Consider the following 23,817-nt stretch of genomic DNA (forward strand, 5'->3'; position numbering starts at 1 on the left):
AGCATGAAGACTGTGGAAAGTGAAGCAATGCTTAGATTTCAGACCAAATAAACCTCTTACTCTCAGCCTGATGAATCTCCATATTCAGAAAAATACCGCCAAAATTATGTACATTATAAGACTTCTATGAAACCAAATAAAATAATTTAAATGAAAAAAAAATTTGGGTGTGCGTGTGTGTGTGGTTTTTTGAGACAGGGTTTCTCTGTATAGCCCTGGCTGTCCTGGAACTCACTTTGTAGACCAGGCTGGCCTCGAACTCAGAAATCCGACTGCCTCTGCCTCCAAGTGGCACTAAATAATTGTCATCTAGCACTAAATAGAATCAACATGAAATTTTAAAACATAGGGTATAAAGGAAATAACTGGAAAAAGCCTTTAGAAGAAACATGAGACAAAAAAGTTGGCAAACACAGTAAGTATCAGACAATTAAAACCCAGCACTTAGAGGCAAGAGATCAGCCACATGCTCGAGATACCAGCAAAAACGCATTTACGACTTAGAATTCTGTACCTAGCAAAATTGACAATCTGGGAATAAAGATTCAAAAAATTATACTACCAAGTGAGGAGACCTGTGTTTGTAGTTGCTGAGTAGAGAGGCCATAGCAGGAGATCCTGAGCCCAGGGGCTACAGGAGGCCATCCTGGACAGCCTGGTAAGACCTCATCTCAAAAATAAACAAAGGAAATTAATGAAATAAAAAATTATCAGATACATGTTTTAAAGTACCTTCCATACATCATACTTAAGAAGACATTAAAAGTTTTCAGTAAAATAAGTACATCCAGAAAGAAAAACATGGGAAATGTTGACTCTGTTAGAGGGTTAAAAAAACTCTCTAGCATAATGATAAATAGTGGATAACAAATAGTAGTAAATAGTGTCTAGATAACAGTAAGTAACGGCAGAGGGTCTACAGGTTGATGGTAAACTGGCTCCTAGACAAAAACCACACAGTCAGTCTGGTAAGCTTAAAGAACACCAGTGTACATAGCTTCAAGTCAGGAAAGGATCGGCCAGCTCAGGTCTGCACTGCACTGCCTGATATGTCGGCAAGTTTTTTTTGTTTTTTTTTTTTTTNCACTCTGTAGACCAGGCTGGCCTCGAACTCAGAAATCTGCCTGCCTCTGCCTCCCGAGTGCTGGGATTAAAGGCATGCGCCACCACGCCCGGCTCTGTCGGCAAGTTTTAATGAGAGAACCTAGAGAGCAGAGACAGAGTAACGGAACTCTGCTAGGAGAGAGGACGCGTGCAGGGAGCAAAGGCATAAAACCTACGATAGTCTACATGGCTCGGCAGTGAAACACGCAGTAATCATGGACCCACACACTAACCCTGACACCCAACACAGGAACAACCTTAACCTGGAACTGATGTCAGTATAGAGACAGGCTGGCAGCAGAATTTAAATCTGTCTTCAATGTTAAGCCCTATTCTACTCTCTGAACTTTATACTCATATAATTCTTTCAAAAACTATTAAAATGTAGATAAGTAATAGTGATAAGCAGAAACATGAACGAAAAGACAACTCAAAGTTCATAATTACTATTTTTTCTGACTCTGAAATTCTTCAGCCAAAGGTAAGAGGAAGAAACACAAATTGTAGGAACTCTTGTAGAATTTCCTCTCATAGGTGAGCACAAGTAGAAAGCCTGTGAGTTATGCAATACACTTCGATTATGAAATCTCTTCTTATTCGTGTATGTGTGTGTGTGTGTGTATGTTATTTATTTCTTCCTGCATTTCATCTTCTTAAAATGTAGGCTCCAGTAATTCACTCACATCAAGTAACAATTACATGGAATAATGTGTGTTCTGAACTCTTCCAATAGAAGTGTCTTATTTTTTTTTTTGAAGATTTATTTATTTAATGTATGAGTACACTGTAGCTGTCTTCAGACACACCAGAAGAGGGCATCAGATCCCATTACAGATGGTGCCACCATGTGGTTAATGGGAATTGAACTCAGGATCTCTGGAAGAACAGTCAGTGCTCTTAACTGCTGAGTCCTCTCTCCAGCCCAAGTGCCTTATATTTTATTAATATAAAAACTTAGTAGTCAATATGTAGCTTTCCCTAAGTCACCCAGAGTAAAGTAGTACCAGAAAGCACAGCCACATCCGTAACTCAAAACCTCATTCTCCTACCCATCTATAATTTCACAGTTTTTAACTCACTGGATAAATGATTACTATGCTTTGTATATGCTAGGACAGATGCTAAAAGTAAAGTAATTTGTAAACTGTGAGTCCTTGCCCTTTATGGTGTTATAATCAAATGAAAAACTCCTCGCATAATCATACATGCAACCCCAGGGGATGGGGCAGGAAGGAGAGAGATGGAGGAGGGGAGTAGACTCCTCAGCAGGGAGGCGGGCAACAACTTCCATGAAGCAGCATGTGAAGAAGCCAGTGAAGACAGGAAGAAAAGCAGAGAGACAGAGTCTGATGGAGAACTGTTAGGCAAAACTGGCTTTGCTCAAGGACAAACTGAAGGTCACTGAGGCAAAAATAAAGTAAGGAAGCAAAGAAATCCAGATTATGAGAGAAAGACAGGGCAGATTATGTGGAGTCTAATACACAATAGTAAGGAAATACATGCATTTTCTACTTGTACTAGAAGCCACTCAAAGACGGTCTGAATTGTACTGCGTAAAGTCTATCAGGCACAGTGTCAAGGACTGACCAAGACAGGAATGGAAATAAAATCACCTAGGGAGGTACAGCAAAATAAGCAACTAAGCAACATGGAAGTGTCTAACCACATGACCAGTAAGAATTTTAAGTATGGCTAAAATATATACAAGATGCTGAAAACAGTAAGAGAGAAGAAAAAAACATTATTTTTGTATTCTATGGTATTTACATTAATTATATATATAATTAAAATTATTACTTTCCCCTGATTATAAGTATATAGCAACTATAATTAAAACTATTATCTTCACCTGATTATAAGTATACAGCAATTATAAAATTATAAGTTACAAATGTTTCATAATATTTCTACCTAACAGTGCTGCTCTACATGGTAACTTGTACTAGGTTTAAAGGGGTACCCAGCTAAAAGCACTGGGTCAAAGGTCCATTTTAAAAGTAGAATGTATATAACTTGTTGACCAAATGAGATACAAATCAGAAAAGAAGAAAGACTCTGATTCCAAAGACTGAGCTTAAGGAACTTGGGAACTGTCAGTGGTACTGCTGGGGGCAGACAGGACCCCAGAAGGAAACCCAAACACCACTTGAAATTGTCTCTGAGCTACCCTGCTCCATTTCCCAATAGAAATATCAGGTCATGATCTTAGAAGAAAAAAAGGGGTGGGAGGAACATCGTTCACAAACAGACTATGCAAGCGCCAAGCCTGCAGCTGCACAGTACACAGCCTGGGAAGCTGGGTGTAACAGTGGTTTACTGCTCTTGACGTAGTATATATATACACTCAGCTAGTGCTGACTGCCTACAGCACGATGCCAGAAGCACATAGATTTGTGTGAGAACCAAAATTCTGCTAATACTGAGAGTTTGAGCAAACATGAATTTGCAGTCCAAATGCTTGAATCAAACAGTCCCAAAATTAAATACTGGCCACCACCAAACTAAAGTGTGATACTCAGTAATATTTTAAATGTCTCTATCCTGCAGTTCAATTGCCTAGAATATGAAGATGATATTTTTAAGGTAATTAACATTATTCCCAGCACTTAGGTAGAGCTTATTATACTAATATAATTGTACTAAAAGTAATAGAAGGCATAAGTTAGAAAAAATGAATATATATATATATATAAGATTTTTTTAAAGTTTAAAACTAGTCTACTTTAATATTGGAATATATAGCATTTTTCCCAGAATTCACCAAAATTGGATATCTTACCTGTAAGTTGTGTTTGGAACATAGACATCCCTGGCAGGAAATTCTAAAATTTCTCTAGTGGGCCTGACTCGGCTGTCGGGGTACAGCTTCACCTGAAGCAGCTCTGGGGTTAGGCAGTAATGGGGATTTTCAGGTGCAGGAGAAATGTCTATCTTCAGCTGAGCTGCAGAAAATACATTATAAAGTCAATGTGAATATAAATGTTCTGTGATGGCTACAGTTGGGTCTGAAGTGCTTCTCAAAGGCTTTTCCAACAAGATGTGGTACTGCTAGGATATGGTAGTTTTAGGAGGTAGGACCTAGTGGAAGAAATTATACACTAGAAGTATGCCCTGGAAGAGCATCCCCTGGTCCTTCCTACTTCCATTTACTTCTGGGCACCACAAACTAAGCAGCTTTGCTCTGCCCTATGCAGCTTCACAAAAGTGTTCTGCTCCACAATGGGCCCCAAAGCAAAGGCATCCAACTGAAGGCTGGAAGCTGTGAAAAGATGGGCCAAACTAGATCTTTCCTCCATTTAAGTGGATTAGCCTCAAGTAATTTATTCTCCTGTGAGGTAGTCTGTCACAGCCACAGAATGTTGTTTAACACAGAGAAAATGTTCTTAGAGGAATTTCAATATTATTTTGTAAAAAAAATCTGGGATAAACAGTAGATAAATATCATATTATTAAGAACTTAGATATAAGCTGGTCAGTGGTGGCATGTGCCTTAATCCCAGCACTTGGGAGGCAGAGGCAGGTGATTCTCTGAGTTAGAGGCCAGCCTAGTCTACAGAGCGAGTTCCAAGACAGCCAGGGATACACAGAGAAACCCCATCTTCAAAACAAAACAAAACAAAACAAAACAAAACAAAAACAAAATAAAAAAGAACTTAGATATAGAAATCATTTCATTTATCAAAATTTAAAAATGACTTATCCATGCATAAGTGCATGTAAATTAACAAATGTTATCCTCCATTCAGGGAGTGAAGAACTAAAAACCCAGCCAGCAAGCTGGGCTTGGTGGCACATGCCTTTAATCCTAGCACTTGATGGGCAAAGGAGAGGCAGGCAGATTTCTGAGTTCAAAGCCAGCCTGGTCTACAGAACAAATTCCAGGACAGCAAACCAAGACATTGGATGGGCTCTAGCACCAACTGGACAAGGTTTAAAGAAGTGACTTGGTTTTCAGCTTGATAAACTCTTCAGACGCTATCATCGGGGTTAGCAGGCTGCTGGTCAGTTCTATTCTGGACTGTTTGCTCTAACGGTGACAGCAACCCATTTTTTAACATTTATTGTTTCAAATCACTTTAAGCCACAATTATAATTCATGGATCTCATTTTAGAACTCAGTTGATAACAGTAATGAACCCTGAATCCAAGCTGTCTGCTTACATGATAATGAGATAAGAACCATGAAACACACTCAGCACAGAAAGATGAGTGAGCCAGATAAATAGGAAAATGAAAACATGATAGCAAATAATTATCAGCGAGAATTACCATATCACTCAAAATCTGAAAATACCTGTAATTGGTCTCAGCCTCCGTAAGACAGAAGACGGCCTTCTCATATCAGCAAGGAACTTGTACAGGTCCTCATCACTTAAGCGGTCTCCTTCCTAATTTCAATGATATTGAGAAAAAGAATTTAGTAAAACAAAAGTAGGAGATAAGCACTGGCTTCTAAGTCGTGCTGTCAGAGGGAAAGATTGATATATTCAGGAGAATGAAAATCTTCCTAAGTTCTTGTTTCACACCTGACTGAGATTTGTAATGCTACCAACCATTTTAATCTATGTACATAGTTATGATCTATTACTTAGCCTATAAATTATCATAGGATGTCTAGCATACAGACAGCCAATGCAAGTTGAAGGTAGGGAGGGTATAAAAGGAAAACTAAGACTGCAGCTATAAGACAGAATCAAAAGGAGACAAATACAAGGACATGGGACAGTTACAGAGAGAGTCACAATTGAAATTATGTCTTTTAGCTTTATATTCTAAAACTTCTGAAATGCAGAATCTTTACACATTGTAAGTTATGTGTATAGGTGTATAGTAATGAATAAATAAATAATGAATATAATGATGGTAGGAGAAGCACCGCTATCCTGACATGAAGACCAGAGACAGACCTCCAAATGACCACAACTAAAGATGAAGGGGGGTGCGGGTAGGAACAGAGACAGAGAGAGAGAAAGAGAGACAGAGACAGAGAAGAATGAAATAGTGTTTATTTTTTCCTTCTACCTACAATGATGAGGAAAGGAAACCCTTGCCTGCTTTGGGACACTTTGCTGTCTACGCTGCACTCTCATGGCACTGGCACTGGGCTATTACAGCCTCTGCCTCTGTGAGCTCACACTCTTGAGCCAGCTCACACTTAAAACATGGGAGACAGCATCCCTAGGTACCATTATTTGGGGAAATGATTTTTTAATGTCTAAAGTGACTCTGTGGAGTTACTACCCCTAATATAGTTCTTTAACCAAGTCACACATAGAAAATGTGGCTTTTAGAAAGTCAGGCGCTTTATGTGACTAATGAATTTAAGTTTTCCATCAGCTGCTAAAACAATATATTCTCTTTACTGAGCACAGAATACAGATATTCAATCTTTATTCATTAATACACTCAAGATTTTCTTTAGACTTACTTTTATTTACTTAATATATTAAATTACATTGCCAGTCTCTATTCCTTAGTGATGATTACCATCGGTTTTGTGCCTTTTACTGGGTGGGACATAATTTCCTACCCGGTGCTTGGCTGTGTAGCTCCCTCCTGTCATTGAGCAAATATGCAAACTGAAACTTATAAAGCAATTCATGAAACCTGGCTTACCCTCTCCTGAACTTCTGCCTCTAGTAGATGGAAAAACTGAGTTTTCCTAGAAACCAATCGAGATCAGCTGATCTAGCCAACCTCCAAATCTGTGGTCAAGCTGAACTCACTAGAGAGGTCAAGCCGACACTCTCCACCAGATCGCTGGCTTGTTTACTACTGTGTACCCCTGAAGCAAACAAAGCAATTGTTTACTAATATACAGAACAAATGTCTTTATAACTATTGTATGGATTTACTTTTGTTTTAAAATCTCTGTGTATTTCTAATAATTTTGGGTTGGTGCATTTGAAACCTTACATGATTAACTATATATACCACAACTATAGATAGTAATTTCTCATAAGCTGGGAGAAGGGGTTGAATCTTACTTAGGAGAAATTTACTTCATGAAGTCTACTTTGTTAAGTAAAAGTACAACGTCTACTTTTACTTAGTTTGCATTTCTGTGATGTACAATTTTCTAGGTATTTAAAAATACTTACAAAAGTAATACATATTTATGGATAAATATTTTCAATAAAGAACGTTAACACCAAATGCCAGTTTCTCCTCCACAAGCCCCCCTCCCCGCCCCCACCCACTCACCCATTCACTCCCACCTCAGCACCCTAGTATTCCCCTATGCTAGGTCATTGAGCCTCCACAGGACCAAGGGCCACCCTTCCCATTGATGCCAGGTAAAGCAATCCTCTGTACATATGCAGCTGGAGCCATGGGTCCCTCTATGTGTACTCTTTGATTGGTGGTTTAGTCTCTAGGAACTTTGGGGGATCTGATTGGTTCACACTGTTCTTTCTAGGTGTTTGAAAACCCCTTCAGCTCCTTCAGTCCTGAGAGGCTCTGCCAGAGCCTGACCAATAAACACATTTTTTAATCTTGATTCACAATATAAAACCCATTTGACATCAAACCCCAATGTATACATACATATACAAAACCATTCATATAAAATAACAGGAGAAATGAGGGCTCTGTGAAGCAATATTTAAACTGAATATGTAAAATGCACTTATTTTTTTAGATTTTTTTTTTAAGATCTATTTTTTATGAAGCTGGGTGTTACCTACTAAACTGGTTTCCATGCACTGACATGTGAAAATCATTCATTTGATTTAAAGTGGACAGAACAGATCTGCAAGAATAAAATGTCTTTGATAAAAGGATCTTGGACACCGATATTTTCCTCAGCAGCACTTAGCTTGAGCACAGAAATGGGGTTTCTATTCCACAAGCCATAGATAAGGCCGTTAAAGTCAGAAAACTTTGGGTGGTGAAGCATGTGACCACTCTAATTCACAAGCCATCAGTGTTTAAGAAAAGGTCCACTGGGTGCCAGAGATGGCTCAGCAGCTAAGAGTATGCACTACTCTTGCAAAGGAGCCTAATTCCGTTCTAACACCCAACCTGGGCGGCTCACAACCATCTGTAACTGTAGCTACAAGGCAATCTGAGTCTCTGGCCTCTGCAGGCACCTGTGCTCAGCTATACATGTCCATACACATAATTTCAAATTATAAAAAAATTTAAAAGTTCACCATTATAACTGAGTAAGATATAGCTGTGAAAGACAAGGTTTGATGCATTAAAATGTGAATGTGAGCATTTAAATAACATTAGTGACAAAGTGGATACAATGTCAATTAGTTCATATTTTACTTGTTTTTAACTCATATTCATTATTTATTCTTAAATCTGTTAGAAGTCCTTGACATTATAGACGTGCATAGAATAGTTACCACTCTCCTTAAAGGAAGTAAAACCTTGTGCAAGCACCTCCCCAGAGCCCCGACATGACAAACTTTACCTGCTTAAAAAAGTTTGCCACAGTGAGGGTGGCAGGCCGGAAGCTGGTCAAGTTACAAGCATCATCCCCACTGGTCGTCCTCTCCAGGGACCGCCTGCCAACAAGACTAGAATTCCTCCTCTCTGACCAAGAACCTTTCCGTTCTACCAAAGAGGAGATAAAACGATTGTCAGTTTCATAAAATGTAAAACCGTTTTTTATTAGCTTTCCCAAAGTAAGGAATAACTCACTGATGTGGAAAGCTGTTTTGCTCAGCTTGCAGGTGCACTACAAGAATCCATGTCTGGGGAAGGTTTAAGAAAGCCATTCCACCTGAATCATCTGGCTGTCATTGCTACAGCACAAAGTCTCTGAACATACACTAATCTACACAAACAACCAAAGAAGGGGTAAGTCAGCTGGAGGGAGCTACGCAGCCCTATGAAATACCCACCATCAACTGCAAATCAGCCTTAGCTGATTCAAAATGAAACAAGCAAGTTCAAAGTCTTGACAGGATAACCCTCCTCCTCCTCCTCCTCCTTCTCCTCCTCCTCCTCCCTCTTCCTCCTCCCTCTTTCTCTTCCTCTTCCTTTTCCTCTTCTTATCCTTTTCCTTATGAAGCTGGGGTGCAAACCCAAGGCCTCACACATACAAGATATTCCCATTTTGGTAAACTAAAGGAACAATGCTATTACAGATTAATAAGAAAAGAGAAGACTTTAAAAATATCCAAGCAATGTGGTCTAGCAGACCATACTCTACTGAGGAAAAGCAGAATACACATTATTTTCAAGCAGTTACAGGTCAGTCTCCAAGACATAAGACAAGATATGAAAAGACCAAAAGGATGAAAATAATTGCTAAGAATTGGAAAATTAAACTATAAATTAACAATAAAAGAAAAATTAGGGAATTCACAAACATGCAGAAGTGAAACACACACACAAACTTCTAAAAAGCTACTAGGAAGGAGTTGTCCCCAAGGGAAATTACAAATAAGATGTGTGGAGATGTAGCACACCAAAACATGTGTGAGACTGGCTGCTACAGCAGGGTTGCAGGGAAGGTGCCGACCAGAAGAGAAGAAGCATTCATGCTGACCTGGCGGCACATGCTGGCAATCCCAGGGCTTGGGAGACTAATGTGACAGAACTGCGCAGTCAAGGCTGGCCTAGGCTATCTTAAAATATAAAAAACAAACTCTCAAGTGAGTAATTACATCGAACACTGTAAGGAACTATGAATCTAAAGAAGTTGGGCATGATTACCCATGGCTCCATGCCAACCCTGAGAAAGTCCAGTCATGAAGATCATTATACGCTGAAACCTGTTCTCAGAAAGAGAAACTACAGCCAAAGAAGTGAAAGTTACAAGAGGGCAGCAGGAGAGAGGAGATAAGTGAGAGAAACTGGAAAAATACAGTAAACAGAGTTTATAAAAACTGACAAGCCTTCTCATAAAAATGAAGGAGAAAACACACAGCACTAAAATTACTACACTAGATTCATCAATCATTAGATTTTACTAGTAGAAATGGTTATATAATAATAAAACAAACACTGAAGAATAATACTTCAAAAGCAAGAAGGTGAAAACCCCCCATTTAAAAGTCAAGCATTGATAAGTTTTTTTTTTTTTTTTTTAAGAAGCTTTTAAAATGGTCAAAGTATGTGAATATGTATTTTTCCAAAGGGGATCACAAAGGGCGAAGCACACAAGATGACACCTAACATCATTCGTATCAGAGAAGGAAAATCCAATCCAGAATGAGATGCTGCTTAGCCTACACTGGGATGTAGTGTAGGATGCTGTCATAAAATCAGACAGTATTCACTACTGGCAAAGATAAGAAGACACAGGAACTTCTATACAGGACTGTCAGAATTTTTAAAGGGCAGCCACACTGGGAGATAGTTTAGAGTCTCAGAATCTTTATTAGAGAATTACCACGTGATGCAGCAATTTCGTTTCTAGCTATATAGTCAAAAGAAATAAAAACACACAATATGCAGCAGCTTTTACAAAGGCTGCGACTGTAGTTCAGTGGTAGAGTGCTTTCCTTAGCATGCATGTGAAGTCATGGGTTCAATTCCCGGTGCCAGAGACGAACAACTCCTCTATGACTGCTCACTGCAGTATTAGTCATAATAACTCAAACTATCACCAATAATAAACAGATTGAAGTGCAGTATAAAAATGTAATGGAGTATCATGACAACAAAAGAAAATCAAATGCCAGCAGCCACTACCCCATGGGTAACTCCTGTGAAAACACCATGATATATGAAACAAGCTTCATAAAACACCATATACTATTTAATTGTTTACATTAAATGTCTGGAATAGACAAATCCATAAAGACAATAAATATATTAGTGATTGTTTAGAAGTGGGCTTAGGAATTTGGGGACAAAGAGGAGTGATTGCTAATGGATATGAACATGTTCCAAACATCAACTGTCATGGTGCCTGTAGAACTCCGAGACTGCAGCAAAAATAGGTGACTTGAATAATGTGTAAATATAGTATATTTACATTTCTTTTCCTCTTTCTTTCTCTTTTGTTTTGGTTTAGGGTGAGGGAGTGGCACAGTCTCAGGAATGAAGCCTGCACTGCCCTGGAACTGAAGCAGATGCTGACCCAGCCAAGCACCCGGATTATAGCTGTGTGGCACCAACTCCACCTGAAGAAACCTTCCAACTGACACAAGCCTCTATAAGGGGAGAGATCACTACTCTAGCAACAATGTCTACTGAGCACTCTTACCTCCAGTACTGATCTCGACTTCTGTGGAGTCTCTTTCTAAGCTGCCAGCACTGCTAACAATATTCATTAAATGAATCGCAGTCCAAGCAAAAGGCATGCGGTATTTCCCAAGTCTCTGGCAAAATTGGTCAGCTTGACTTTTCAATTTCTCCAATTTTTCCTTATTCTGTAAAACAGAACTTGATCCATGATCACACTTGAAAGACACAACCTAAGGGCTATTTCACACAATATCAAGGACAGGTTAAAGGTGCTGAATTCTTAGCAAATCCAGCAAAACACAGGCTGAGCATGTGTGCAGGGGAGGGGAAATTAGAGCCAAGTGCACACATTGCAAGTGGTCTTTAGGAAAGGATACGTAATTATGGCCAGTTTTTTTATCACAAGAATTAATAGGAGAACAACTAGAAGAGAGATAAATCCAGGAAAAGTTTTGTCTTTATGAGCTCCAGAACAAAAACTGAGTCTTTCTTGAAACTACCTCAAAAACTAAGCCTTCCTCAAAACTTTCTTTAAAGCACTGCTCGCTCACTTGAGCTCCTGACTTGCTTTTCTGGTCACCGGTGGTGTAGTTAAATCCATGCTAACGCAGTTTTGTTCCCACCTCATGGCTGTTGTAATTTATGGACTGTGTAAAATTAGCTCAGTTATTTCCCTCCTTTCCAGCACAACAGGCTTAACAAGTCACGGCCTGGTGCTTTACTGCTGGCAGCTGGGGAGGAGCTCATGGCTGTCCATCCCCCTTTGCTAATAATCCACTCCTTCTGAGACATATGTGCCTGTGACACTTGCCCATTTTTCTTTTCTCTCAAGATGACAAAAATCATTGCTAGGAAGTTTCACCAATATCACTATTGGGAAAATAAAAAATTTTAAATTATTTAAGTTAAATTCAGTTAGCTTCGTTCTCACCAACAAAAATAATTTTTAAGCTGTATTTAATTACTATCACTGCTAGTACTCTTAGTGTGTGGGTCTGTGTTGTGGGAGGAGTGTTTCATTGTGTGTGTCATTAAGCTCAGAAAAGAACATTCTGGAGTCTGGGGTCAAGCTATGATCATCAGGCTTGCAAAGCAAATGCCTTTACCCACTAAACTATCTCTCTGCCCCTCCCCACCAGGCAGAAGAGATCTTTAAGACTAACATGGAACATGGCACAAGCCAAATAACACAAACAATGGGGAAACAGAATGACAGTAAGTAGACCAACAGAAATAAATGAATTAGCATTGAAATTTTTTAAACAGGGTTTATGTTTTTATTTTTCCCAAATTACATTAGGAGTGACATGAGAAAATGAGGGGCCTGACATGGTACCTTGGTGGCATCAGCTTCTTTGAAAATCATATATGGTTCTGCACACTCTCCAATGTCTCCTTGCTGTAGGACTTTTTCTAGCTGTCGGAGGCAAAAACAGAAAAGTTTAGCTAAGATTTTTAAAACTAAAAGCACTCAGTCAAAATGCAAGGATGATTCAATATATTAAAAATAAATATATCACACATTAATAGAATAACAGGGGATAGGGGAATGGTCAACTTTGTGCAGAAAATGGATCGGAAAAATAATTCATAATAGTTTCCCTATAGAAAAACAACAAACTATGAATGCGTACAGGGAAACTGTCTCAATATGAAAAGACTATATATGTAAAGCCCACAGCAAACATTCAAGACTGGCTCAAAACATTCCTTCTAAAATCAGGAACAAGACAAGAACACCTAGTTTAGCATTTTCTATACAAACCCAAGCTGGGTTTAGAGCCAGAACAATCAGACAAGAAATAGAGTAACAGATATGTAAAACGGAAAGGAAGAAGGAAAATGAACTCTGCTGACAGTGTGACCGTTGTTGTTGTTGTTTTTCTCAGACAGGGTTTCTCTGTGTTACCCTGGCCTCCTGGAATTTGCTTTACAGACCTCAAACTAGGAGATCCATCAGCCTCTCAAGTGTTGGGATTAAAGGTGTGTGCAGCCACACCTGGCATCATCATCATCAACAACATCATCATCAACATTGTTTTCGTCAGCAAGATCTTTTATACAGAAAATGCTATAAAGATGTCATGCAAATAAAGAAAAATACCATCATAAATGCTGCCCACTGTTGAGTATGCCTCATTGCCTGCTATGCAGTCATTCAAGAGGATGAGAGCCAGGGTTGCAACTGTTGAGGCCCACTCACCTCAGGCCTAGCATACTCTAAGCTAGCCTGGGCTACATAGTGAAATTCTGCTTCAAAAACAACAAAATAAACAAACAAAAAACTATCAAAACTAAAAACCAAATACAACAAAGTTTCAGTAAAAAAAGTGTGCACTAACAATGAGGATTCTAAAAAGCAAATTAAGAAAGCAACTCTACAGACAACAGCATTACAAATAATAAAATATTTAGGGATAAACTTAACCAAAGAAATTAAAATCTGTAACAATGAAAATAGTAAAATGTTACTGAAAGAAATAAAAGCATAAAAAATTCCAATGATATTCCAAATTCAAGAAGTAGAAGATCTAATAGAATTAGGAATCCAATATTGCCCAAGACATGCACATTAATGAAATTCTTATCAAAATTCCAATGATTTTGACAGAAATAGCACAATTCATCATAAATTTCAAAAGAAATCTCAAGAGAAATCGGAAGCTTGAGGGAAAGCAAACAAGACATCACTTCAGACATGAGACTGAACACGAATCAAGAGAACTGAGGCCTTGAATGAAGACAAAGGCTGCAGTTAAATCTAGAAGGCAGCCACAGGTTCATGATTTGGTCCAAGGGCCACAGGCTGTCAGGCTGTGAGCACTAAAGAAGTGGAGCCTAGCTGAAGTAGTTCACTGGATTCCAGTCAAGCACCCTCTGCTCTCTGGAAAACCACAATGTAAAGAAATGTCTTCAGTACTCGGGAGGCAGAGGCAGGCGGATTTCTGAGTTCAAGGCCAACCTGGTCTACAGAGTGAGTTCCAGGACAGCCAGGGCTACACGGAGAAACCCTGTCTCAAAAATAAATAAATAAATAAATAAATAAATAAATAAATAAATAAATAAAATTAAAAGAGAAAGAAGGAAGGAAGGAAGGAAGGAAGGAAGGAAGGAAGGAAGGAAGGAAGGAAGGAAGGAAAGTAAGAGAGAGAAATGTCATTTCATATATCTACGACCACAGAGCCTTCTTCACTCTGCTTCCCCAAATGGACTGCAATCCCTCTGAAACTTTAAGCCAAAATAAGTATTTCCCCCCCCCCCTTTTTGACAGGTGTTTTGATGGCTGGAACCTTCTGCAACCATAAGCCAAAATGAATCCTCCTTCCCTTATGGCCAAAGTCCCTCTGAAACAATTAGCCAACATAAACCTTTTCTCACATTTTTCTGTCAGGTATTGGGACACACTGATGTAATAATGAATAAATAAGATATGTGTACAATAAAAAAGAAGAGGAAATCCAGAAATAATCCTTGCATGTACCCAGTTAAAAATTAAATTAAGCCGGGCGTGCTGGTGCACGCCTTTAATCCCAGTACTTGGGAGGCAGAGGCAGGCGGATTTCTGAGTTCCGGGCCAGCCTGGTCTACAAAGTGAGTTCCAGGACAACCAGGGCTATAAAGAGAAACCCTGTCTCGAAAAACCAGAAAAATAAACAAATAAATAAATAAACAAATAAATTAATTAAATTAAAAAGAGTCTGACTCTTCTGCCTGCATGTATGTATGTGCACTACATATATGCCTAGTGCCTGTGGAAGTCAGAAGAAGGTGTCAAATCCATAACACAACGTGGATACTGGGAAATAAACCCAGATATTCTACAAGAGCAAGTGTTCCTAGTCACTGGGTCATCTCTTCAGCTAGTCAAGTCTTTCTTGACAAAAGGATGCTAATGTGATGCAATGTTGAAAGGGCACTCTTTCCAACAAATGCAGCTGTGGAGGCTGCTAATGCAGCAGCTGGATCCTTACCTTACACTTTATCAAAAATCAAGCCCAGATGGACCTCATACCTAAATGTATGGCTAAAAACTATAAAACTTTCTTTTAAAGAAGTGCTTCATGCATTTGGAAGTTTGTTCTTGAATGTGATAGTACCGTGATATGGTTAAAAACAAACTTATCAAGACTTGTGCTGACTACATTAAAGGACAGAATAAGCGAAATGAAAAGAAAACCTTAAGAATGAGATAAAATTATATATGAAGCATCAGTCTCACTACAAATTAGTATTTCAAATGCATAAAGAAGTCAACAACTCAGGAACAACAATAGTGAAGGTGAGAAATCCAATTAGCCAATAAACATAAGACTTGTAAAGTATCCCAAGTAAGCTCATGTGTTTCAACACTGGGTTCCAGCCAGTAGAGCTATTCTGGAAGATTGTGGGACATGTAAGAGGAATAGGTTGGCTGGAAGAAGTAGGTCATGTAGGGCAGGCATTTGCAGTTAAAGCCCACTTACTCATCCTGTCTGCTCCAGTTCAGCAAGGTATGAAAAGCTGAGGAGTCCCACCTGCACCCTTGTCACCACAGTGCTACTGCTATTGGGCCTTCTCTGCATTGTAGGCATCCTCTCAACCTGTAAGCCAAAATGAGACCTTCCTTCCTAAGCTGCTTGTTGTTAGCTATTTGGAAAGACCAACAAGAAAGAGTAATTAATGCAGAAAATGGTATCAGAAGTGGGGCTGTTGCGGTGACAAAGCTGATCATGTGGCTCATACAATCTAAAGAAATGTGGAAAAATGTGGCCTGATCTTTCCATGGTCTGCCTCAATTCCTTCTGTCTAGAGGGAAATATCTGGTATGTGTCACTGTACTCTGGAAGTTTGTGAATTGTTTTTATTGTCTGTGTAGGTGTTACAGAGGCTCAGAGCTAAGAGACCGACTCCAGTCAAAGAAGAAACTTCTTGTTTCATTCTTGTTATATGAAACTTCTGTCTCATTCTTTTTAAAGACCATGAGATATTTAAAGTTAGAATGAATGTGGTTTGCATGAACCTATGGAGCCAGGAGTACAATGTTATGGCTCCCCATATTCAATGTTATTTGAATATAAAATGTTATAGAGCTTTTCTTATAAAAGCATTAGTCACACAGTCAAAAAAAGAAGGAAAAGAAAACAATCTAAATATCCACGAACTTGTATAAACAGTTAAATAAGTATGGTAGCACACACATACACACACAGCATATTATTCAGTGAAGTATTATTCAAATAAAATGCAGTCTAACGTGTCCAAACCTGGATAAACCTTGAAACCATGTTCTGTTAAATCAGCCCATCTCCAGAAGAGAAACACTGTCTGCTTGCCCTTCCATAAGGCATCTCAAGAAGCCCACTTCACACACACACACACACACACACACACACACACACACACACACACACGAAGGGTGATGAGGACTTGCAGAGAATGGGATGAGCTTTAACAAGGAACTGTTGTAAGTTTTTGTTTTCTGAACTGAAAAGCTTCTGGAAACTGATTACAACACAATATGAATATACTTTATATTAAAAATACACTAAAAGTGGTTAAGATTATAAATTGCAATTTTACCACTATTAAAAATACTTTTTAGATCATTTATTTCCCTAATTACTTTTAATCATGGTCACTACAATACAAAGCAAATTAAGACACCACATGCAGGTACCCACGGAAGTCAGAAGGCATGCCCTGGAGCTGGAGCTACAGGTAAGGTTGAACCACTTGCTAGGGGTGTTGAGATCTGAACTCTGTCAGAACATTAAGTGATCTTAACCACTAAGCCACCTGTCTAGCCCTCCCCACAATAATAGTCTTAAGTGGCTAAATAGATGTTTTTTTTCAATTCCCATATTTCTTTAAAATATCTTGCACTCCTATGAAATATCTTGCACTCCTATGAAATTTTAAATTTCCCCTCTTTTTAAAAATAGGGCTGAGGAACTGGTTCAGTTTGTGAAGGGCTTCTTATACAAGCATTAAGAACTGATTTTATCATACTACTCCCCTCAAGGCCCAAGGTATAAGAGGGAAAAAGAATATATGAGCTCTCAAAGATGGTGGATGATTCCAAAGAAACAGTTTCTTTCAAATGTAGCAGGAGTGATACACACATGCACTCAGAGACTGGGACCACACGCACACACAGAGCCTGCACAAATGCAAAGCAGATAGGGTCTCAGCACTGAGGTGGGAAATGGGCATGGGGTCCAACCCTTAACCAAGACATTTCTGAAACTGATACCTGCAGGCAGAAAAAATCAGTTTTCTCCAATGAAGTCTCACCTGGGTATATCACACTTCAATTCCTCAGAAGATGCTAAAGAGAATGAGTTCAGCTATCTTCCTAACAGACTGCAAATGTTCACTGAACTAACAATGAAATACACAAACTACAATGAAACAACACGCCCCCAGCTAGTATAATGGCTAAGTTGTCATAATTCACACCATGAAATACTACTCTTAGGTAAGTCTACAAAGATCAAGATTTTACTGCTAAAAATGACACACACAGAGAACGTCTCCATCTCTGGCTAAATCAACTGATTCCAGACAACCTACATACATATAAACACAACCATCTGAAAACAGTATAGCCCAGATTGGCTGACACAAATCAGATGTATAAATAAATACATAGACACTGAAATAGAGTTATGAATAAAGGCTTTTATTACAGCCCTCTGGGATATCCTCCTTTTGTTCTTGTATAGCAGGTAAGTATCCAATACAAGTGCTAAGGAAATTTTCTCTCAGGAAATGATAATCAGGGCTGGAGAGATGGCTCAGAGGTTAAAAGCACTGGCTGCTCTTCCCAAGGTCCTGAATTCAATTCTTAGCAACCACATGGTTGCTCACAACCACCAATAATGAGATCTGACACCCTCTTCTGGCCTGCAGGCAAACATGCAGGCAGAACGCTGTATTTATAAGAAATTAATAAATCTTAAAAACAAAAAAGAAATGATAATGATGTATTGAACCTATATATCAAATGGTCAAATGGTATTCTTCTTCTTGGGAAGAGAGGGGGTGGAAGGGAAAGAGAGAGAAAGAGGGAGAGAGAGGGAGAGATCATGACTAGAGAAAACCTCCAAAATTAATTCTCTTTAAAATGTAACAGCAGAGTTTTGAGATGGCATATGTATATATATATATACATATATATATATACACACACATATACATATATATATGTGTGTGTATGTGTGTATGCATACACACAAACATACATTTGCTTATATTTTATGAATTATAATATATATTTTTTCACTAAATAATCTCACATTTGTTACATAACATAATTTTTCAAATTATGATATTGCATCATTCAAGTTTAGCATGATCTAACTATTTCTTTATACGGAATACTTACATTCAATATTTTTTATTCCTAATCTTAAAAGGCACTTATTCCCATTATGACATTTCATTTCCCAGCAGCCTATATTCCATACATCTTTGCCATATAGGCTCATTTCTTTCAAAATGATCTAGCTTATAATAACTTGCCATTCTCCGAGTGTAAAATTAACTATATTCCTTATTTATATATATTTGTAAAATAATAATCTATATGATTCTTCTATTTATTAATATATTATAGCTTAAATCATCATAATAATAATATTAACATTTTGGGTATTTGAAGGCAGAGTCTCAACATGTAGTCCTTGCTATCTTGGAACTTACTATGTAGACTGGGCTAACCTCAAACTCTCATATGTACCTGCCCCTGCTGTGTTGGGGCAAAAGATGTGACTAAAGGTGTATATTGCCCTAGCCTGTAGAACTCACCTCATTTAAGAGGATTTTCTGAAGTGAATTTCTCCAGGACTATTAACTGAAACTAAAACTAAATTTAACCTTAATTCATAGGAATGCATCCAACAAATTGGGGCATTATTCCTGTGGGTAAAAAGGACTCATTTTATGAAAATCAACTTTATAATCTTATTAAAAATTTCATTACCTCTTTATAATAATTTTATATAAATAACATGACTAAGGAATACATTTTAGGCTGCTCTCAAGTCAAGGTCCATTTAACCAAAGTTAAGTAGCCAAATTCTTGTTTGTTTTTCAACCTTTATTTTGTCTATGGAGGAGATGGTCCCACATGCATGCCATGGCAGCCATGTGAAAGGCAGAGAACAACGAGCCAGTGTCACGGTCAGTTCTCTTCCTCCACCACATGGATTCCAGGAACTAGCTCAAGTAGCTGGGATTGGCAGTGCGCACGTCAAACCCAGCAGAGCCATCTGCTGGTCCTGATTAGTCTAAGTAGCACAGTCTATAGTAGCACAGTAGTGGTATCTGAATTTATCTCCCAGTGCTGGGGACTGAACGTAGGGCCCCAAGTCTACACTAGACAACTGCTCTATCACTGAACACTAGAATCTATTCCTGACTCTCATTTTACCTTTTATTTTGAGAAAGTAGCCCAGGCTAGCCTTAAACTCATCCTATAACCCAATCTAGTCTTGAACCTGCAATTCTTCTGCCTCAGCCTACCAAACTGGAACCATAGACCGCTATTATCAGGCCTGGCTAGTGTCTGGAATTTATCATTACTTTCTTGGGGAGTATGCTTGGGGTGTTTTGTGGTTGTTACTTTCATTTTGGTTTCCATTGTAAAAGACAGGATCTTGCTAGGTAGTCCAGCGGGCCTCAAGCTTCCAACCATCCAGCCTCTACGCCCAGGCAGCATTTCTGGGGGTCAACTGGTCGACAGTCAAACTCTGTCAGTCAACAATCTATGACAATGGTTTAGCTTCTATATTCATATCATTTTGATATCAATGCTATATAGTAACTATGAGGGTTAATTTATATAGACCTTGGTCCTCAGTTATATGGTCAAACATTTCTGTAAATGTCGCTGTGAAAATATGTTTTAGAGATTATTCACAGTTAAAACGGCAGTCCTTGAGGAGGGTTGATCAGTCTCTACTTTGGGGGTAGGCCTCATCCAATCAGCTAGGGCTTTATGAGCAAGACTGAGGTTTCCTGAAGGAAACCATAACAGAAACCAGGTCTGAGTCTCCAGTCTGTTATCGTGTGGACTCTGGACTCACGACTACAGTAACATCTAGCTCTTAGCAGTTTGCCCTAAAAATCAGGGCAACTGTCAGCTCCCACAATCAACTGAGGCAGTCCCTTAAGATAAACCCACTGTTGTTTGAAGAAACATAATCAATACTGCTTTCCATTCAGGAGAAGTTACGTTGTAACTATAGCTATGTCCAATGTGGCACCGTAAAGTATTAAACACAAAACCAAGAAGGCGTTGTCCTTACTAAGTTTGCAGTGCTGACAAAGACAGGAGCAGACACCAAACAATCAACACACACTAAGGATATTCTCACCTTTATCACAAGAAAGACATCTTGGGAAGGATAAGTTATAGAAAAAATGGCTGATCTTGCCAGAGTGGTGATGGCAGCAGGGGGCACATGCGGCCGTAACAGTCCCTTCATCTGCTCTGAATTAAGATCGAAATAAAAATTCTCGGAAATCTGAAAAATACATTCAGACATTAAATTTTCACATCAATACAAAATTTAACATCCACAAAAATCATATATACATACATACATATATATATATATACACACACACACATATATTTAGTCTTTAAAATATTAGATAATAAAACAGTCTAAAACACTTTATTAAAATTCATAATTGATTATGTATTTCACTGAGACAATCTATATATCTACAACAATGAGCACATTCTCCTGAAGAAATCCATCCCAGGTCATGTGCTGATAATGAAGGCACTTTCAAGTTTCTACCACAGGATGACTTAGTGTGTTAAAGTAAGAAATGCTGAGCTCTCAGAGATGCAGCTGAGTGCTGGACCCCAGGCTCGAATGCTCAGAGTCCTGGGCTCTGTCCCTCACTCTATAGAAAGAAGTGGGGGGGGGGAGGTGAAGGAGAGGGAGAAGAAAGCAAACAAACAAGAAGAAATCTGTCTTATGATGTCCGCTGAAAACTCCAAAGCATAATAAGAACAGCACAGTAAAGCTAGGCTCACTCCTTCAGTCTCACCACCTAAACATAAGTAAAACAGCATTGGCTATCAGAGGTTCCAAACTATATCAATAAACGTCAGTGATCACCATGTTTGTTTTCTCACATACTGCTTTATACAATGCCCTTTCATGCATTAGCATATCCATTTCTTAAGAACTGCTTCTGCCATTTGCTTTGGAGACTTCTTTCTTTTTTCTATCTTATCTATCTTTTCTATCTTAAGTCTTATTTATTTTTAAATTTTATTTCTGATGTTTTCTTTTTTTTCCTTTTGTCTTTTTTGTTTTTATTGGATATTTTCTTTATTTGCATTTCCAATGGTATCCCCTTTCCGGATTTCCCTCCCTCCCAGAAACACCCTATCACATCCTCCCTCCCCCTGCTTCTATGAGGGTTGTTCTACCCACCTACCCACTCCCACCTCCCCGCTTGAGCCTTCAAAGGACCAAGGACCTCTCCTCCCATTGATGCATGACAAGGCCATCCTCTGCTACATATGCAGCTGGAGCCATGTGTACTCCTTTGTTGATGGCTTAGTCCCTGGAAGTTCTGGGGGAGGGGGGCCTGGTTGGTTGATATTGTTGTTCTTCCTATGGGGTTCCATAACCCTTCAACTACTTGAGTCCTTTCTCTAACTCCTTTATTGGGGACCCCATGTTCAGTTCAATGGTTGGATATGAACATCCGCCTCTGTATTTGTAAGACTCTGGCAGAGCCTCTCAGGAGACAGCCATATCAGGCTCCTTTCAGCATGCACTTCTTGGCACCCACAATGGTGTCTGGGTTTGGTAACTGTATATGGGATGAATCCCCAGGTGGGGCAGTCTCTGGATGGCCTTTCCTTCGGTCTCTGCTCTACACTTTATCTCCATATTTGCTCCTGTGAGTATTTTGTTCTCCTTCTAAGAAGGACTGAAGCACCCACACTGTGGTCTTCCTTCTTCTTGAGCTTCATGTGGTCTGTGAATTGTATCCTGGCTATTTGGAACTTTTAGGCTAATATCCACTTATCAGTGAGTACATACCATGTGTGTTCCTTCACGATTGGGTTACTTCACTCAGGATGATATTTTCTAGTTCTATCCATTTGCCTAAGAATTTCATGAATTCATTGTTTTTAATAGCTGAATAGTACTTCACTGTGTAAATGTACCACATTTTCTGTATCCATTCTTCTGCTGAAGGACATCTGGGTTCTTTCCAGCTTCTGGCTATTATAAATAAGGCTGTTATGAACATAGTGGAGCATGTGTCCTTACAACATGTTGGAGCATCTTCTGGGTATATGCCCAGGAGTGGTATAGCTGGGTGCTCAGGTAGTACTACGTACAGTTTTCTGAGGAACTGCCAAACTGATTTCCAGAGTGGTTGTACCAGCTGGGGATTTTTTTCAATAAAATAAAAACCAGGTTTCAACTAAAGTATCTTCTATAATAGAAAACATTTACTAGTCTTGAAAAGTGAAATTTCTGTTTTCTTTTTCAGTTACTAATGTTCGAGGAGTCTCTCCTTGTTTACCTTATGAAACAAGCAGCGCATAAGCAGGCCTCTGAAACCTGCAGTTATGGCGACTGCAGTCAAGTCCCAGAGACTTACCTTTTTCTTCTCCTTGACATCATATAAAGCCAAACTTGCAAAAATGGGCTCAATTTCAATCTCAAACCTTTATGAAAAAAAAAAAGGATAAATGAACTTTAAAATACATATGAAAGTTAGATTGGAGTTAGAGCGATGGTTCATCAATAAGCCTGGTGGCCTTGCAGAGAAGCCACGTTCAGTTACGACAAATGCATCAGGCAGCAGCTAACAGCTGTTCTATAACTCCAGCTCCACGGGAGCTGACTCCCTCTTCAGACACTGTACTCACATGTATATATCCTTACAGATGGACAGACTGAGACCAAATCAGAGAGGGGGGTGAGAAGAGGGGAGGGTCTGGACTCAGGGGACTCAGACATATGGATATATGAAACTGAGGGCAGGTAACTAGTGACGTGGCAGACATAGTGATGTAAGTAAGAACAGGTTAATATGAGTTACGAGCTAGTTGCAGAACAAGCCTAGCTTATGGCCTAGGCATTTACTCATAAATGATAAGCCTCCGAGTAGTTATTTGGGAACTGGGGCACGGGTGAACAGCCCACAGTTACAGTCCTCTGTATAACTGCAGTGGTTTGAATATGCTTGGCTCCCATAGACTCATGGGTTTGAACATACTTGCCCCAGGAAGTGACACTATTAGGATGCATGGCCTTGCTGGTGTGGCCTTGTTGGAGAAGTGTGTCACTGCAGGGGTAGGATTTGAGACCTGCCTCCAAGCTGCCTGAGGATACCAGTCCTCTTTCTGCCTTCAGATCAAGATGTAGAACTCTCAGCTCCTCCAGTGCCTTGCCTGCCTGGATGCTGCCATGTTCCTGCCATGATGATAATGGACTGAATCTGAGAACCTGTAAGCCAGCCCCAATTAAATGTTGTCCTTTATAAGAGTTGCCTTGGTGTCTCTTCACAGCAATGGAAACCCTAACTAAG

General features: G+C 39.1%; 1 protein-coding gene across 5 annotated transcripts in view; it reads right to left on the reverse strand.

Annotated features, from left to right (window-relative positions):
* Dock7 (dedicator of cytokinesis 7) overlaps nt 1-23,817 on the reverse strand; it is a 183,354-nt gene that overhangs the window by 110,916 nt on the left and 48,621 nt on the right. For all 5 annotated transcript variants that reach the window (XM_029475730.1, XM_029475731.1, XM_021161214.2 and 2 more), the window contains exons 8-14: nt 22,885-22,951; nt 20,616-20,765; nt 12,593-12,673; nt 11,276-11,441; nt 8,528-8,670; nt 5,399-5,492; nt 3,884-4,046 (exon numbers count right to left, since the gene is read on the reverse strand). In XM_029475730.1, coding sequence (XP_029331590.1) covers nt 3,884-4,046; nt 5,399-5,492; nt 8,528-8,670; nt 11,276-11,441; nt 12,593-12,673; nt 20,616-20,765; nt 22,885-22,951 — 864 coding nt within the window. The remainder of the gene's footprint in view (nt 1-3,883; nt 4,047-5,398; nt 5,493-8,527; nt 8,671-11,275; nt 11,442-12,592; nt 12,674-20,615; nt 20,766-22,884; nt 22,952-23,817) is intronic.

The sequence above is a fragment of the Mus caroli genome, chromosome 4 (assembly GCF_900094665.2).
Source record: "Mus caroli chromosome 4, CAROLI_EIJ_v1.1, whole genome shotgun sequence".
In the NCBI taxonomy this organism is placed as follows: Eukaryota; Metazoa; Chordata; class Mammalia; order Rodentia; family Muridae; genus Mus; species Mus caroli.